Source organism: Tenrec ecaudatus, chromosome 16 (assembly GCF_050624435.1).
Source record: "Tenrec ecaudatus isolate mTenEca1 chromosome 16, mTenEca1.hap1, whole genome shotgun sequence".
Lineage (NCBI taxonomy): Eukaryota > Metazoa > Chordata > Mammalia > Afrosoricida > Tenrecidae > Tenrec > Tenrec ecaudatus.
In genome coordinates, this window is record NC_134545.1 from 94,815,115 (window position 1) to 94,835,063 (window position 19,949).

The window sequence follows — 19,949 nt, forward strand, 5'->3', positions numbered from 1 at the left end:
TCGATACATCAATTTTTTTAAAACAATTTATTAGGGGCTCATACAACTCTTATCACAGTCTATACATATACATACATCAATTGTATAAAGCACCTCTGTACATTCTTTGCCCTAATAATTTTCCTTTTTTTTTTCCTCTTTTCTTTTTTTACATTTTATTAGGGACTCATACAACTCTTGTCACAATCCATACATATACATACATCAATTGTATTAAGCACATCCATACATTCCCTGCCCCAATCATTCTCAAAGCATTTGCTCTCCACTTAAGCCCTTTGCATCAGGTCCTCTTTTTTATTCCCCTCCCTCCCCGCTCCCCCCTCCCTCATGTGCCCTTGGTAATTTATACATCGTTATTTTGTCATATCTTGCCCTATCCGGAGTCTCCTTTCCCCCCCTTCCCTGCCGTTCCTCTCCCAGGGAGGAGGTCACATGTGGATTCTTGTAATCAGTTCCCCCTTTCCAACCCACTCGCCCTCCACTCTCCCAGCATCGCCCCTCACACCCTTGGTCCTGAAGGTCGATACATCAATTGTATCAAGCATATTTGTACATGTTGCCATCATTTTCTAAACATTTACTTTCTATTTGAGCCCTTGTTATCAGCTCTTTTTTTCCCCTCCCTCCACCCTCCCACCCTCATGACTCCTTGATAAATTATAAATTTTATTATTTTTATATCTTAACATCAACTGCTGTCTCCCTTCCTCTACAGTTTCTGTTGTTTGTCCCTCTGGGGCGTGTATGTGTGCTTATGTGTCGATCACTACAGTTGGTTCACCCCTTCCTCTCTCCTCTCTCTACCTTTCCCCTACCATCCTGGTATCGCTACTCCCACTTCTGTACCTGAGGGGTTTATCTGACCTGGATTCTGTGTGTCGTGTGAGCTCTTATTTGTCCCAGTGTACATGTTCTGGTCTAGCTCAAAGTGAAAGGCAGGACTGGGATCATGATAGTGGAGGGGTGAGGAAGTCTCAAGGATCAGAGGAATATTGTGTGTTTCATTGGTGCTATACTGCACCTTCGTTGACTCATCTCTTCTTTGTGACCCTTCTGTGAGGGGATGTCCCATTGTCTACCGATGAGTTCTGAGTCTCTGCTGCTACCCCCGCCTTTCTCAGCAATATATTTTTTGTTTGTTTGTTTTGGGTTTTCTGATGCCTCTTACCTGATCCCGTAGGCACCTCATGATCCCACAGGCTGCTGTGCTTCTTCCATGTTGGCTTGATGGGTCTCTGCTAGATGGCTGCTTGTTTAACTTCAAGCCCTTTAGACCCCAGATACTATATCTTTTGATAGCCGGGCACCATCAACTTTCTTCACCACATTTTCTTGTACACCCATTTTGTCTTCAGCGATCATGCCAGGAGCTGAGCATCATTGCTAGAACAAAGTGTTCTTTCTTTGAGGGAGGGCTTCAACAGAGGACCAAAGTCCATCCACTACCTCAGTGTATTGCCATAGAAATATAGGTACGTAGGCCAATACCTCTATTTTTGTGAATTAATATATTTACATATCCAAACACCTATGTTCATACCTCTATCCATAGCTTTGCTTCCTAGATCTTTCCTCTGTTTTCATTTACCTTCTTCTTGACCCACCATCATGCTAGCCCTACTTCCGACCATCAGTAATTCCTCTCAGCTACATTACTGTTGCTCCAACTCTGCGTCCTTCTCATTGTTGATTTTAGTTCCTTGGTTGTTTCCCTGTATCTTGATGTTTTAAGTAGGTGATCCTCATATGGAGAGAGTGAACTAAAAATGGAAGGAGTACACCTGGAGGGACTTGTTAGTACTACATATATCTCTGTATTTATACTATCAAATCTTTTTGATTATTTGCTAAAAATTTAAGAACTTTCTTAGTCTCTTAAGATGACCGGGTCAGATGTTACCATTTTCTCAATCTGTAAGGTTGTGTACTGAGTAAATTGCCAGTTACTCATCCTTTTGATCTTTGTGGATTTTCTTTTCTCTTTTTTCTCTCTTTTAATCCTTACATACCTCCATTGTGTCAAGCACATTTGTACATTTGTTACCATCATTCTCAAAGCATTTGCTTTCTGCTTGAGCCCTTGGTATCAGCTCCTCATTTCCCCCCTCACTCCCTGTTCCCCATCCCTCATGAACCCTTGATAATTTACAAATTATTATTTTGTCATGTCTTACACTGTCTGATGTCTCCCCTTTACCCACTTTTCTGTCCCTCAGGGAGGGAGTTATATGTAGATCTTTGTGATCGGTTCCCCAATTCTTCCCCACCTTCCCTCTACCCTCCCAGTATTACCACTCTCGCCACTGGTCTTGAGGGTTTTTTTCTGTCCCAGATTCCCTGTGTTTCCAGTTCCTGTCTGTACCAGTGTACATCCTCTGGTCTAGCCACATTTGTAAGGTAGAATTGGATAATGATAGTGGGGGGGGTGGGGGGAGGAAGCCTTAAGGAACTAGAGGAAAGTGTATGTTTCCTCGTTGCTACGCTGTACCCTAACTGGCTTTTGGGGAATTTTATTTGTCATTTTTAGTGAGCTTTGTCTACCATGCGCTGCACACTTTCTATGTCTCTACCATAGATAATTCTCACCTCTTCAGGATACAGTTCAGTGGCTAATTGGAGATTGCTGTTTGACCCAGGTTCTTCATAGGTCAGGTCTCCAGAACTGCTTAGAGTGTGCTTCTTAGTGGGCAGGGTTGTAATGTACTTCTTGTTTGCCATTCATATTTGGCATTACTCAATTTGTCTGTTTGCCAAACTGCTCATAATTATATCATAACCAACTTGGGAAGCTTTCCTGTTATCTGAAACTGGCTGGTAATTGGTTTCGAGAAAGCTGTTTTAATGTGGTAGTTAACATATACTTTGTATACACATACTTCTTAAGTTGGAATCTTGGCTCTGTTGCCTTCCAAGGTCACAGAGCTAAAACCAAACAAAACCCATTGTCAGAGAGCCTATTTTGACTAATAGTAACGGAGTAGAAATGCTTCTTTAGGGTTTTGCAGGTAGTAATCCTGTGTGGGCACAACAATATCTCCTGTGGAAGAGCTAGCTGGTGGAGTCGAACTGTTGAGCTAGCATTTAGCAGCTCCATTCTTAACCCACTGTGCTACCTGGGCTATGTTTCAATGGCCCCCATATATAAAATGAGTATAACAATTGCTCATGGGCTGCCATATGCATATATTAAGTAAGTTGACAATAGTAAATTCTTCAGGTTAATGCTTTTTTTTGGTATATTAAGTCACACCTTTTATTGATAATAACATTGCTTTAGGCACTGGTGAGCTAAGGGTTTTATACATGTATAAGACTTCGTATATAGGTTAATGCTTTTATGTAGAAAGCTCTCAATCATCATTTTAGGCCCTATTACGCCTGTAAAGAGAATCTCCGAAATGATCAGGAGCAGTTCTGTCCTGTCCTGTAGTGTCGCTTTGACTCAGATTTGACTTGATGGCCCTGCGTTTGGTTTTATCAGCTCAATTCTTAGAAATAAAACCTAGTAATATAGTAACTTGTATTTTTTTGTTAGTGTCTTCTGTTAGATTGTAAGTTTCTTGAAGTTAGGGCATGACTTACTAATTTTGATAGCTTTCAGTGGGTTTTTTGTATCCTACAAGGTCTCAGCAAATATTAATTATCAAATTACAATGAAATAGCCAGTAATATTTTTTCACAACCTATATACAGAATACAAATTATAATATAAAGTAATTTAATACTCTCTTTCTTTGTATTTCAGGACTTCTAATGATTGACTAGCACCGTTTACCAGTGGAATGAATCTCAGAAATGGACATGGTTGCCTTCAAAGCCAACATGTAACAGGTGGATGCTACTCCATGTTGATCTCTGCTTCAGACCAACACCTTTTTGATTGTGTGGGTCTTTATCTCTTCAACTTTTAATTCCAATACTAATATTGGCAAATTCAATAAAAGGAGTTCATGTAGTTCTGCCCACGCTTGAGTCACCATGAGTAGTTTAGGAAAAGAAAAAGACTCTAAAGAGAAAGATCCCAAAGTGCCATCAGCTAAAGAAAGAGAAAAGGAGGCAAAAGCTTCTGGGGGTTTTGGGAAAGAGAGCAAAGAAAAAGAAGCTAAGACCAAAGGGAGAGATGCCAAAGACGGAAAGAAGGACTCCAGTGCCGCCCCACCAGGGGTGGCTTTTTCAGTTGACAACACCATCAAACGGCCCAATCCAGCACCTGGGACTCGGAAAAAATCCAGCAATGCAGAGGTGATCAAAGAGCTCAACAAGTGCCGGGAAGAGAACTCAATGCATTTGGACTTATCCAAGAGGTCTATACACATATTGCCATCATCAATCAAAGAGCTGACTCAATTAACAGAACTTTATTTATACAGTAACAAACTGCAGTGTCTCCCAGCAGAGGTGGGCTGTCTAGTCAATCTTGTGACGCTGGCTTTAAGTGAAAATTCACTTACAAGTTTGCCTGACTCTCTTGATAACTTGAAGCTGCGGATGCTTGATTTACGGCATAATAAACTGAGAGAAATTCCTTCAGTGGTGTACAGGTTAGATTCTCTCACCACTCTTTTCCTACGCTTTAATCGTATAACTACTGTGGAAAAGGACATCAAGAATTTATCAAAACTCACTATGCTTAGTATCCGAGAGAACAAAATCAAACAACTACCTGCTGAAATTGGTAAGAAGCTTTGGATTACTATTATTAGTTGTAATATTTGTTATGCTAAATAATTTTAAGTACTTCTCCAGTATCAGAAAATACCTATTTACTTATAAACATGATGCTTCTGAATTGTGTCTTCTTTATCACTAACTTTATAGTTTGTCAGTTTTTAATAATATTAATAATATATTTCTTGAAATTATTTATATATGTTAAAATGTAAGAAAGTAGATGTAATCAGGATTTTCCACACAAATCTAACCTGCATTTATTTTTAATGTTGAAAAGTGACTTTTAAGTAGGAGGAAAAAATGTTTGAACAATTTTTATGTTATTACCTATTTTTAAAAGTACCTTTAAATATAAAGGGCTTTAAAAAGTTTATTGAAACATTCCATTATCTTTTAATTCCATTTTTCAATGACCTTTTCAAAGTCTTCTCATATAATTAAACTAGATCGTATGCTTGTTGCTGTTATGACTTAACTTTACCTGGAAAATTGTTCCTTTTTAGGAAAGGTTGCAGAGGGAGGTGCTAGAATGATCCAGAAGGGCTGCAAAAGTAGAAACCTAGTTTTTAATTGCCACTGAGTAATTTTTTCTGAGTAGAGAGCGGTAGGTCAGACATGTTTGCAAACTTGTGGTGTAGCCCATCCCTAAAGCACTGTAAGCCCTGGAAAGTGAACCATGTCAAGGCAGTCATTTTACATCATTAACTGCAGAAAAGTGGTGCCTGTTAAAGATCTTTTTAAGATTCAGAAACAATAAATCAGAAGGAGCCAAACCAGGCTCCTTGTTGATGAAAGGAGTAAACCAGAGATTGTGGTGGAGAAAGACTCTCTGCTGAAGCGTTTCCTAAGTGTGTTAGACAGGGTTCTCTAGAGAAACAAAAGCAGGACACTTATGATTTGATAGAGAGATGGATACAACATAAGAAATAAACAGCTAATTTGTCCACAGAGCAGTACAAATGGCTCAGTTCAACTCACTTCTGTGAGACAGTTAATACACTCGAAGTTGTTCAGCTCTCAAGGGCTGCTGGGTGCAGGTCAAGAAGCATACAGCCGAGTCGTTTGTAGAGCAGGGCAGGTCACCAACAGTCAGCCAAGATGACAGGGTCTGACAGACCACAGCTCAAGTGATGTATATATATATATACATAGACCAACAGTGTGGTGAAGCAGGTCTCAAAGAAACCTCAAAACTATAGTGACACGGTTCACGGGTTGGGTATCCCACAGGCAGTGTAGCTTGAAAGTCGAGGCAGAGAACCAGTCAAGGCAGCCACACACTAGTCCAATCCCCAGACGGCAAGAGACAGAAAGGTGAGGCTCACTAAGCCATTTATCTCTTTGCCGTTCAAATAAACTGCAACCCATGTGTTTATTGGCCAAGTTTGCACAATAATCCTACCCATCACATCAAGGGTTATTTTTTGTTTGTTTGTTTTTTCCTGGCTAAAGTCTTGATTATACGCAGGTGAAATCACATTTAATTGCTTGAGAATCCTCCAAAAAACCAAGACCTTTTCTCGTGACCAGCCCACTTTTGCTTTGATTAGACTATTTGCACCTCTTGGAAACCATTGCTTTGAATGAGCTTTGCTTTCAGGATTGTACTGGTAAAACCATATTTCATCTTTTGTTATGGTTCTTCCAAGAAATGCCTGATTCTGCTCGTCTGGTGTGACAGTTTTGGTGTACCCATCAAGCAGAAAATTTATTCAACTTTAACTTTTCACTTAGAATTGTGTAAACTGAACCAATTTTGCATATGGTGTGGGCTAATATTTCTGCTATTGTCCTCTTCAATTAGAGCATGAACAAGATTAATGTTTCCTTGCAAATTGATGTGATGGGCTGCCACTTTCGGCGTCCTCCTTATCACCTGCCCTCGTCAAATGAGCTATCCTTCTAGAAACGGCTGGGTTTGGAGGGGGATTATCTTCACAAACCTTTTGTAAAGCAACTGGGAGTCTTTCATCATTCTTCCACCCAAACTTCACCATAAATTCGATGCTTTCTTCTGCTTCAATATTAGCATAATTCTTGTTGTTCTGATGGGGCTTGTTTCAAATTCGCATAGAGCTTAGTGCCTTGAACTAATCTTATTCATACATGTTAAAACACGTCAGTAGGAATTAATTTTGGTGCAGAAAGAAAATTGAAATCTATGACTGGTTTCTTCATAATATACATTTTCTTTTTTTTTAAAAAATAAAACCATTTTATTGGGGGCTCGTAGAACTCTTATCACAATCCATACGTCCATCCATTGTGTCAAGCACCTTTGTACATTTGTTGCCCTCATCATTCTTAAAACATTTGCTTTCCACTTGAGTTCCTCATTTTTCCCCTCCATCCTTGCTCTTCCCTCCCTGTCCTTATATTTTTAGTTAGGGAAAAAAATCTAGAAGCATTTGTAACACAGTAAATAAATGGATTGATCTGTTTTGAGAAATTGATCAAGTGGTTTTATATGTATCCTTTTTTATCAAGATTGTTTTGAAATTGACAGAAGTAGTTATAAAAACTTAAGATTACTTCTTGTATGAATATGTTTCACTTTGAATAAAAAATTGAATGAAATATCTTGATGCTTTGATCATTGGCCTTCTATGAGATGAGTCATGGTGGTGCAGCGGGTTAAGCATTGGGCTGCTAACCTCGAGGTCTTCAGTTTAAACCCACTAGCACTCTGTAGGATGAAGACGAGACTGTCTACTCCTGTGGAAATTTCTCCTCCTCGAGGATCGTTCTGAGTAAGAATGGGCTGACTGGCAATGGTGACGGTTGTGCGTAGGCACAGTGGCTAGTAAAGGGAGCTTTCTGTTCTTAGACTCAACATCTTTGCCAGTATATAATATTGTGTAGGATTTTGGATTTTTAAGCTTTGAAAAGATGTGATTTAAATAAATAATCATAGGTATTGGGTTCCACTACATTAATCCTGAGAAGACATTTAAAATCTTGGGCTGAGGAAGACGTTGGATGGTGTGAGATATGACAAAATAATAATAATTTATAAATTATTAAGGGTTCAGAGGAAAGGAGGAAGCGGGGAGGGAGGGGGGAAAATGAGGAGCGGATGTCAAGGGCTCAAGTAGAATGCAGGTGTTTTGAGAGTGATGATGGAAACATGTACGAATGTGCTGGACACAATTGATGTATGTATGGATTGTGATAAGAGTTGTATGAGCCCCTAATAAAATGATTAAAAAAACTCTTGATTTTCAGTGTACTTAAAAAAATCTATGATAGATTTTCTGCAGTAATATATCATATACACAAAATAAGACTCACTCATATTCAAATATTCCCAGGACTTTCCTAGTGGAAAAATGCTCCGTTCCAAAAGCTTTTGAACACATACCAGATTTGGTCCAAGTTAAACCTGCATCTGTGGTGGATGATAAAATAGAATATAGGCTATTTGTGGAAAACCCCACTGAATTTCTATATGGAAATAGAAAAAGTTATTTCAATTGTTTTGTCTATATATTATACAGTTCTCAAAGTTTGCTTCAATGTTTCTGAATCTCTCTTTGACTTTTCCCCATAGAAAAAACCAAACTGACTGCCATCGAGTTGATGCTGACCCAGAGTGAGGCAGGCTGTAGGGCAGGGTACAACTGCCCTGTGAGTTTCTGAGAGTAACTCTTGAGAATAGAAAACCCTGTCTTTCTCCTGAGGAGCGGCTGGTGGGTTTGAAGGATGGGTCTTGTGGATCACAGCCCAACATGTAACCTCGACGCCACCATGCCCCTTTCCCCGCATAACCATGGGAATTCGGACCATGTCTGTCTTCCGCAGCTTTTGTGCAAACAGTTCAGTGCCATTGTGTTCATTATGGTGTGCAACCATCACCACGACCAGTGAAGAAAAAGAAAAGTTCTTATTTGAACTCTGTTCCTTCTCTTCTTTGTGTAGATCTAAGATTCTGGCCTGTATAATTTTCATTCTCTTGGAAGAACTTCTTTTTACATATCTTGCTATCAGATCTTTTGGATACACATTTTTCTCATTGTTTATTGTGAGAATGTAAATTTTTCTCTTTTATTTTTTTATCTAATATCATATGCCTAGGTATGGATGTGGGCTTTTTTTGGGGTTATTTTGCATCGATACTGTTGGGTGTTCTTTGAACTTCTTGAGTCTGTGATATTTAGTATCTTCAAATTTTTAAATTTCTCAGCCATTCAAGTATTTTGTTATTGCCTTCTCTTTCTGATAGTATCGTTATGTGTGGTTTACACCTTTTAAATTATCTCACAACTGTTTGATATTCTCTTCCATATTTTCTGTTGTCATATCTTCAAGCTCACTGATTCTTTTTTCTACCATGTCGAGTTAAGGTACTTTTCATATCTGTTAGTTTTGAAAATTTCCAGCACTTTCTTTTGATATCTGTGTCTCTGCTTATATTATTCATGTGTTGTGCATTTTGTTTGCCTTTTCCTTAAGGCTCTAATAAAAAACCCTCATATCTACTGAGTTGCTTCTGACTCGTAGTGACCTTATAGGACTGGGTAGAACTGCCCTTGCAGATTTCTGAGACTGTAAGTAACTCTTTACAAGAGTAAAAGCAGGGCAGGGGCGGAGTGTGTGTATGGAGACAAAAACAGCAATGATGACTATATCTCTACTTAAGGGGGATGAATAACTGACTTGTAGGTGAACAGATACATTAGATGGTGTAAGATATGGCAAGTATATATAGTATATCTCTAATGTATATATATATATATACAAATTAGATGGTGTAATGTATCTTATACCATCTAATATAATATAAAATAAAATTATATATAAAATATAAGGGTTTCTGGGAGGTAGGGGAGGGAGTAAAGGGGAGCTGATATCAAAGAGTTCAGGAAGAAAATATTTTGAAACTGATAGTGGTAGAAATTGTACAATTATACTTGATCTAATTGAATTATGGATTGTTATAATATCTAAGAGCTCCAAATAAAATGATAAAAAATTAAAAATATATTAAAACAGAGGGGGAAAAAAGAGTAGAAGGCCTTGTTTTTCAATCGAATAGCTGGTTGGTGGTTTTGAACTGCTGACCTTGTAGTAAGCAGCCCAACTTGTGACCATTATGTCAGTAAGTCTCCCCTATTAGTTATTTCAAAACATTGGTCTGATCATTAAAAAATCTCTGCATACTCGACAGCTTCTTGTGTTTGCTTAGTCTTATCAGAGTTTTTTTTCCTTTTAGCATTCCTTTAGAAATGATGCACACAAGAATAGTGTGGAGTGAAATATTTAAAATGTTAGAAGAAAAAACACACGGACTTAGAATACTGGATCGGAAAAGAGTTGTTGATTTTCAGTTTATTTGGTATTTTTTGCAAGGACAGGAGTGATGATGACTCCCACGTTGTCATGCTGAAACAGAGTCCGATATTACGTCTTTATAAGATGTTGTTTACTAAGCTGAGTTATTTTCTCTAGCTTCATAATTTGGTGAGAGTTCTTGTAGAGTCAGACTTAGGATTTTTGGAAATGCTTTTTCTGCATCCATTTACACAATGTAATCTTGTTAACATGTTGATGTGATAACACTGATTAATTTTCAAATGTTGAACAAACTTAAATATTCTGGAATAAATCTTACTTGGTTAGAAAGTTGGAAAACTTTCCTGCCACGTGAGAATTTTTCTAAGTTCATAAGAGGTACTGGTCGTGATGGTGTTGATTATGTCACCTTTGATTTGGCATACTCCGCAGGCCTTTATATGCCTATAAATTGGTAGTTGTTTGTACAGGTTTGATTAGGATCAGGCTTGATTTTAAGAAGATGATTCATTGGTAGTACATGTTCTTTCAAGAGAGGCACAGACTGTGTGTTTGTGTGTGTGTGTGTGTAACTCTGACTCATCTCCTGTTGGGTTACCCAGTAGCGCAATTTGAATAGGAATGACAGTACAGGCATACTTTTTTTATTGTGTTTTACTTTATGCTTTGCAGATACTGTGTTTGTTTTGATTTTGCTTTTACAAATGAAAGTTTGGGGTGGCAACCCTGCGTCAAGCAAGCCTATCGGCACCATTTTTCTGACAACTTGTTCTCAGTGCACGTCTGTCGTCACATTTTGATAATTCTGACAATATTTCAAACTTTTTCATAATGCTTTTGCACACTTAATAGATTACAGCATGACATAAGCAGAACTTTTATATGTTCTGGAAAATCAAAATAATTTGTGTGACTCACTTAATTGCAATATTTGCTTTACTCTGGTGCTCTGGAACTGAACCTGCAGTGTCACTGAAATATGCCTGCACATACCTGTTTTTTTCCCCCCTTATGTAATAAATTTGAAAGTAAATGAATTTCAGAGCATCCTTCAGTGGTGACAGTTGAATATCTTAACAATTCTTATTTCTTTATGCATTGAATTATACATACTTAAATTATTTCACCTTTGGCTAGTGGGAGTCTCTCCAGGCTTTGCTTTCCTCCCGCTCCTCTGTCAGTTGTGCGGTGGTGGCTGCTGTGTTGCCGTGATGATGGAGCTAGCTATGCTGTGGTATTTCAGGCACCGTCAGGGTTACCACAGTAAGCGGTTTCAGAGGGCTAGAGTAGACTAGGATGAAGGGCCTGGAGATAATACTTCCAAAAATTAACCTATGTGATCACAATAAAACACTGCCTGCCTTGCTTGCTTTTGACATGTCATCAGAAGGGATAAGTTATGAACAAGGAAACATCATATCTGGTAAATTGGAGGGCCAGTGAGGTCATAGGAGATCCTCAGTAGGATGGATTGATTTACTATATGCCACAGTGCACTTAGAGGATTTAAAGAGTCTGGACAATACTTCGTTCTTTTGTACATCGGGCCTATTGAGTTAGACCAACCTCAATGGCAGCAAACCACAGCGGTAACTTTTAATAGCAAGGAAGGAAGCTGGTTGACAGACAACAGGGTATCCAAGGCTTATCTTTTATATTTTCTTCCCAAGACCATTTCTTCACGGAAGCCTCTGGCCTTTTTGTGCGAAATGTTATTTCAAGACCACCATTTGGTCATAGGGGTACTCCAGCTACAGGGTCAATTGTTGTTTTAGATCTTTTTAGTGGGTTATACTAGGAAATGTTTTAATTTTCGTTTGTTTTTACTGATAAAAATGTACCATGAGCTTATATTGATATTTCCAGTTCAAAATTAGGAGTGGTAGAATTTATAGCTTCCATCTTTCACATAGGGAATTCTGGTTCTCAGAAGTACTTGCAGTGACCGAAACCAAAGTCCTTGATGTTGAGTAAATTCTGACTCATAGCAACTATATACCACAGAGTTGAACTACCTTGTCTCGGGTTTCTGAGGCTGTGACCATTATGACAACAGATTGCCACATCCTTTTCCCATAGACTGGCTGATGGGTTTGTGCCACTGACCTTTTTAGTTAACAACCAACTACTTTAACCACTGTGCCATTATGCTCCTCTGAAAGATAGTGTCATATAACTAATTGTTTAGCTTACCACTGAATACATAATTAAGTTGGTTTGTTTAATTTACTTTTATTTTTTGGGGGGGGTTGGGCTTGTTTTTTTAAGTTTAAAATTTGTTTCATACTTTGGAAGTAATATTTGTTTCTAAGTGAACTCAGCAAAGCGAGGTATGTAGAGAGAATTCAGTCCTCTGTCTACTTCCTCCCTCATTGTCTCCCTATATTGATGGCAATTAAAATTGACAACTGTGTATCATTCTATTGGTTTTAAAGTCATTGTGCACCTTTTTGAAATAAATTGTACCCTGTTCTGCATCTGTTTTTCACTGTGTATACCTTTGGCACTTTACTTTTTAGCTTAGTCCTTTGTGGCCTATGTGACATCTAGTGCTCACCAACATTTTCAGCCTTTGACATCTCTTAGGAAGCTGTTATCCCAATTATAGTACAAGGTATACTGTGTGACAGGGAGCTGTATAATTGCGGGAACCAGAAGCTCAAACAAGCCTCACTCCATTAATCCTACCACCTACCAGAGGTCACTTGAAACATGTGCCCTGCATAATTATGTCAAAGTCTCTATATTACCTCAAAAATTTTTTTCTTTCATTTTTAGCATTGTGGAAAACCTTGATAAATAACATCAACAAAAAATCAAAGCAGAAAGTAATTTAATCATACAAAGATTACCAATATATCCTGGTGGTCACTTTATATAATAGTACATGGAGCTAATTCTTGAATCATTTTTTAATGGATGCTGTATCTTATAGGGTGGATATACCATACTTTGATTCAACTAGTTCCCCCATTGAAGGATACTTGGGTTATGTGCATATTTTGCTATTATGAATAATAAATGTCTGTGTTGGTTATACTTTTGCCATTTATATCTTTAGGATAGATTCTTAGATGTGGAATTATAGGTCAGATGATAAATATACAAATATGTCTGCTATATATAGTCAAATTATTCTCTAGAAGTTATACCATTGTGATTTCCTCCTGCAATATATTTTTAAATGTTTTTCCTTCTTGTAAATGAGACTTGTCAGTAATTTTCCTTTATTATACAGTTCATGTAAGGTTTGGGGGATTGATCTTTTGTCTTTAAGGGCTAATGTGGAAATTAGCAAAATGGAAAAATACAGGACTGATGCAATTTTATTTTCAATAAACAACCTATATTTATTTTAGAAAAATTGTTGTAATTAGGTGCATTCTAGCCCATTCTGACTCATGGTGACCCAGGTACAACAAAATAAAACACTGCCCGGCCCTGTGCTGGCCTCGTCGTTGTCATGTTTGAGTCCATGTTGTAGCCACTGTGCCAGTCTGTCTCAGTTGAGGGTCTGCCTCTATTTCCCTGGGCTTCCGTATTACAAAGCATGATGTTTTGTTTTGTTTGCCCGCAGAGACCGATCTCTCTTGATGACTTGTCCAAAATACATGGAGTGTAAAGTTTCACTACGCTCCCGTCTAAGGAACATTTCTGTCTGTGCTTCTTCCTAAACAGATTTGTTTGTTTGGCAATTCTTAGGTACTTTCAATATTTTTCACCAACATCATAGTTCACATGCACCCGTTCTTTGGTCTTTATTCATTGTCCGACTTTCGCTTACAGATAAGACATTTGAAAGCACCGTGGCTTGAGTCAGGTGCACCTCTTTCTGCAGAGTAACACCTTTGCTCTTCAGCCCTTCAAAGACTCGCCCAGATTGATGCTGCCGCGAACACTGGCTGTGAGCTCAAGCAAAAGAAATCCTCAACATCTTCGACATTTCTGTTTATCATGATATTATTACCTATTGGTCCAATTGTGAGGCGTTTGTAATCTTTAGTGGAAGCTGCAATTCTTGAGTTTCATCAGCAGGTGCTTCAAGTCTTCTCTTTCAGTGAGCAAGATTAAGTCATCTGCATATCAAAGGTGGTTAATAACCCTTCTAATTTTGATGCTGAGTTCATTTTATAATCCAACATCTTGGATTATTTGCTCAATATACAGACTGAATAAGTGTGGTGAAAGAGACAACCCTGATGCACACCTTTTCTGGTGAAGTTTTCTGGAATTCCATTTCTTCTCAGTGCTATCCAAAGTTTCATAGTCGAATACCTTTGTGTCGTCAACAAAGCACAAATAAACGTCTGTCTTTTATTCTCTGCCTTTAGTCAAAATTCATCTGACATATAGCATTGAGAACCCCCATACCACATTCTCTAATGAATCCACCCTGAAATTTCTAGAAGTTCCCTGGAGATGTATTGTTGCAACCATTGCTGAATGATCTTCACAATTTTACTTGCATGTGATATCAGTGATATTGTTTGTTATTCTGCATTCTGTTGGGTTACTTTTTTTTTTTTGGAATGGGCACAAATAGGGATCTCTTCCACTCAGTTGTCAGGTTACCTGCCTTCCAAATTTCTTGGTGTAGGTGATGAGTGTTTGCAGTGTTTTACCAGCTTGTTGCAACATTACAGTTGATATTCTGTCATTTCCTAAAGAGCCTTTTTGCTAATGCCTCAATAGAAGTGGTTCTTGATTATTTGCTTTCTTTTGAAATGATTGGGTGCTGTTTTTAGCACAGTGACTGTATTCCTTCCATCTTCTTATGCTGCATCTTTTAATATTCTGCCCTTACATAACTGACGTGCACAGTTAATACCCCCTCTGATGCATGCTGGATCTGATTTGGTTTTCAGCATTTTCTGTAATTTTAGTTTGTTTTCTGTATTGTGTTTTTGTTTGTTCATATTAGGGTGTGTCTCAGAGGTGTTATTGTCAATGGAGGTCACTCTTAAAGTTTTGTTTTATGTTTTTCTGTGTTTTGGTATATGAAATCCAGGATTGATGAACCTATAGGGACAGCAAGTAGAATAAGGTTTTTAGGGTGGGGTAGGGGTACAGTGGTTGTGGTGGGGTAAAAGACGATGTCAAGGAGTTCTGGAAGAAAAATAATGTTTGGAAACTGGTAGCAATGTGCAATTCTGTTTAACGTGAGTAAACTCTGGAATAATGTATGTATTAACTCCCAATCAATAATAAATTAAAAAATAATAACATTCTGCCATAGAAATCTTCAATATTGTAACTCGAACCTTTAATTTTTTCCCTTTAGTTCTTTCAGTTGAGCTATGTTGATTGTGTTCTTCCTTTTTGGCTTTCTAATTCCAGGTTTTCCCAAATTTCATTGTAATACTCTATCTTTTTAAGCTGCCCTTTGAACTTTCCTGTTCAGCTCCTTTACTTCTTTATTACTTCCATTCACTCTATGTTCTCTACGTTCAAAAGCAGCTTTCAGAGGTTTCTTCCAACATCCACTTCAGTCCTCTTTCTTGTCCTTTGAATGATCTTTTGCTTTCTCCAAGCTTGTTGTTCTTGATGTCATCCCACAGCTTGCCATGTCTTCTCTCATGAATGCTCAGCACATCATATCTGTTCTTGAAGTCCTTGAAATTCAGATGGGATATACTCAGACTTTTAGGGGGCCTCCCATGGACTTGTTTTTTATTTTCTATGGTCTATCGACAGTTAGTTGCTGGCCTTGTTTCGGCTGATTTGGTGAGCTTCTCTATCATTTCTTCTGACAGATAGAGTCCATTTGATTCCTCTGCGCTCCATTTGGTGAGCTCCATGAGAACAGTTGCCTTTTATATTGTTGAAAACAGATTTGTAATGAAGTTGTTGGTCTTGGCAAAATTCTCTCAGGCAATCTCAAGCTTCATTTCTACCACTAAAGCCATCTTTTCCACATACTGTTCCTTCCTCTTTGTTTCCAACTTTGATGGCCCATAATTATCAGTGTGTTTTTATTGCATCTTTTATTCATTTCAAAATGTAGAAGTTGATAGAAGTCTTCAGTTTTTTCATCATGAACTTTAGTGGTTGGTACATGAAATGAGAGTTGTATTAACTGAACTTCCAGGTGTATAAATACTGTCTTATCACAGAAAGCATTGTATTTCAAGACAGATCATTCAAATGGCCAACACCAGTCCATTCAGCTTGTGGTGGTGGGTGTTGTTAGGTGCCATCAATTTGGTTCTGACACATAGGGACCCTCTGTACAACAGAGCAAAACGGTGCCCGGTCCTGCGCCTTTCTCACAATCGATGTTATGTTGAGCCCATCATTGCAGGCACTGTGTCAATCCATTTTGTTACGGGTCTTCCTCTTTTTCAATTCCCCACTGCTTTACTAAGCTATTTAGTATGCCTAACATACTGATGCTTATGCACCTCAAGCAGATTAGTAATGCCTAAGTTATTGACCTTTATATATCTCGCTTTGTTTTTGGCAGCTTTATTTTTCCTAGTTTTTATTGCATGCATTCCACATTCCAAATATTAGCAGATATTTGCAGCTGTTTATTCTCTTTTTGAGAATCTTGCCCCATCAGCAAGTGAAGTCCCCAAAGCTATGCTGCATTCATGGTCCACGTTGAGGAGGCAGCTCTCCCTAGTACTATTTTGAGTGCCTTCTAAGCCCTCTGGCACTGGACCTGACAGTGTCCCACTGCTGTGCATAAGGTTTTCCATGTCCGATTCCTCCGAAGTGGATAGCCTGTTCCTTCTTCATACTCTGGAAGCTGTGCTGAAACCTATTCACCTTGGTTGACCTTGCTGGTATTTAACATACTGGCTGTATAGCTTCTAGCATCACAGCAATACACAAGCCATCACAGTATGACAAACTGACAGACAAGTGGCAATTAGAAAGAATATATCCAAATATTGCAGGAGATAATGCTTATACTAAAATTTATTTATATGAAATTCAAATGTACCTAAGTATCCCAATCTGAAGTACTTTGAGAACCGTGTACAGTAATGTTTACTTAAAATTATTCAATTCTAGTATTTCCTTATGAAAAAACAACAACTACTAAGTTTGGGTTATTTATTAAATGTAGTCCTTGACCTTCAGTCCTTCGTTTTACAGACCCCAGCTCCGCATCCAGGGGGAAAAAAAAAAAAAAAATGTAGTCCTCATCAGGTTCGTTCTTTGTCTTTGTATCTAATTAAAAAATTTTTATTGGGGGCTCTTACAGCTCTTAATAATCCATATATCAATTGTATCAAGCACATTTATACATTTGTTGCCATCATCATTTTCAAAACATTTTCTTTCTACTTGAGCCTCTTTTTTCCCTCTCTTTCCCACCCTCCCACCTTCATGAACCATTGATAAATTATAAATTTTTATTATTTTCATATCTTACACCACTCACTGTCTCCCTTCACCCATGTTTTTGGGGACTTGTTATACGTCAATCATTGTGATTAGTTCTGTGTTTCTCTCCCTTCTCCCCCACCTTTTCACTACCCTCATGGCATCACTACTCCCATTATTGTTCTTGAAGGTTTTTTCTGTTCTGGATTCCCTGTGTCAAGAGCTCTTATCTGTACAAATGTACATGCTCTGGTCTAGCCGGATTTGTAAGGTAGGATTGGAGTCATGATAGTGAAGGTGAGGGTGGAGGGTTAACGAACTAGAAGAATGTTGTGTGTTTCCTTGTTACTGTGTTGTACGCTGGCTGACTCATCCCTTCCTTGTGACTCTTCTGTGAGGGGATGTCCAATTGTCTACAGGTGGGCTTTGGGTCTCCACTCAGACCCTCATCATTCCCATCGATATAATTTTTTGTTTTGGGTCTTCTGATGCCTGAAATCCTGTTTTAACACCTCGCAATCACACAGGCTGGTGTGCTTCTTTCTCGTGAGCTTTGTTGCTTCCCTGCTTGTCCAACCTCAAACCATTAAGACCCCAGACATATCTTTTAATAGCCAGGCACCATCAGCTTTGTTCACCACATTTGCTTATGCACCCATTTTTTTCTTCAGGATTGTGTCGGGAGGGTGAACATCACAGAATGCCAGGTTATTTAGAACAAAGTCTTCTTGCGTTGAGGGAATATTTGAGTAGAGACCCAACATCCGTCTGCTACTTTAATACTGAACATTTAAATATATATAATAGACCTATATCCCTATCATTATAAATATATTTGCATATGTACATGCCTATATTTATGCCTCTATAAATGTCTTTTGCCTCTTAATTATTTCCTTTTACTTTCCTCCTGTCCCACTGTCATGTACTACCTTTATTAGGCTTTCAGTAATTCCTCTTGGCTACATTGCACTTGATCTAACTCCACCAGGCATTCTACGCCCTCCTCACCATCAATTTTAGACCACTTGTTGTTCCATTGTCCCTGTGTTGGTGGGCTTCTCTTTCCTCCCCCACTCCTCTCCCATGTCCCCCCAGATCCACTGGCCCTATTGTTTTCTCCTCGGGACTGTTTATCCTGCCTACCCTATATAGATAGACATGAGAAGAAAAAAAAAAGCCTATAGTTCCAGGTCTGTTTGCTGACCATTATGAATGCTTTCCTGTTGGGTCTGGTGAGATGCCAAGCCCTGCCTACCAATTCCAAAGTATTTATGGGATTCCTCGGGGACATCATTGCTTTACTCCCCTTGCTTCTCTGTTGGGCTTCTTTTGAGTTATGCCCCAGCGTAGGGAGGTCAGACTGTGCACAATTCCCGCACCGTCCCCAGTGCTGTCCTCCACAGCGTTGTGGGTCAGTGAGGGAGGGATCATCGTGTCTAGTGGTGGGGCCAGCTCTAAGGTCCACTCTGTACATTGCTCTCTGCATTGACTACTTACACCAGGAATGTTGTCCTCAAGGCTTGGTGGTCAGGATGCGTTCACTCTCTCTCCCTCTTAGTTTGATCCCCAGTGGTCTGCCTTGTGTCTAATTTTACAAGCTGTTATTTTCTCAAAATTTATCCTTTTATTTGGGTTTTCAATGACTAATACCTTCATATTCATCATAACAGATGAATATGTATTATATTTCTATCTCCAAATTTGATTGATTTTGCCATTCTTTTTCCATGTATTAGTTTTTCCAGGCATACACATTTAGGTTTTATATTTTCCCTACTGACATTTATTTTTTGTTTCTTTAATTTGTGCTCTAAGGGCTTAAGTGGAGAGCAAATACTTTGAAAATGATTAGGGCAAAGAATGTACGGATGTGCTTTATACAATTGATGTATGTATAGGTATGGATTGTGATAAGAGTTGTATGAGCCCCTAATAAAATGTACTAAAAAAGAAAAAAAATGATTAGGGCAAAGAATGTACAGATGTGCTTTATACAATTGATGTATGTGTATGTATTGATTGTGATAAGAGTTGTATGAGCCCCTAATAAAATGTTAAAAAAATTTTTTTAATAAATCATTTTATTGGAGGCTTGTATAACTCTTATCACAATTCACACATGCATCCATTGTGTCACATTTGTTGCCATCATCCTTTTCAGAACATTTTCTTTTTTTTTGCATTTTATTAGCAACTCATACAACTCTTATCACAATCTATACATACATCAATTGTGTAAAGCACATCTGTACATTCTTTGCCGTCATCATTTTCAAAGCACTTGCTCTCCACTTAAGCCCTTTGCATCAGGTCCTCTTTTTTCCCCTCCCTCCCCGTTCCCCCCTCCCTCAAGAGCCCTTGATAATTTATAACTTATTATTTTGTCATATCTTGCCCTGTCTGACGTCTCCCTTCACCCCCTTTTCTGTTGTCCGTCCCCCAGGGAGGAGGTCACATGCAGATCCCTGTAATCAGTTCCCTCTTTCTAACCCCCTCTCCCTCTACCCTCCCAGTATCGCCCCTCACACCCCTGGTCCTGAAGGTATCATCCACCCTGGATTCCCTGTGCCTCCAGCTCCTATCTGCACCAGTGCACATCCTCTGCTCTATCCAGACTTGCAAGGTAGAATTCGGATCATGGTAGT

At 38.6% G+C, this 19,949-nt stretch overlaps 1 protein-coding gene across 1 annotated transcript in view; it reads left to right on the plus strand.

Moving 5' to 3' along the window:
- SHOC2 (SHOC2 leucine rich repeat scaffold protein) overlaps window positions 1-19,949 on the plus strand; it is a 90,814-nt gene that overhangs the window by 26,280 nt on the left and 44,585 nt on the right. Inside the window, exon 2 of the mRNA XM_075533359.1 lies at window positions 3,749-4,678. Within this exon, the coding sequence (XP_075389474.1) occupies window positions 3,982-4,678 (697 nt within the window). The 5' untranslated portion in view covers window positions 3,749-3,981. The remainder of the gene's footprint in view (window positions 1-3,748; window positions 4,679-19,949) is intronic.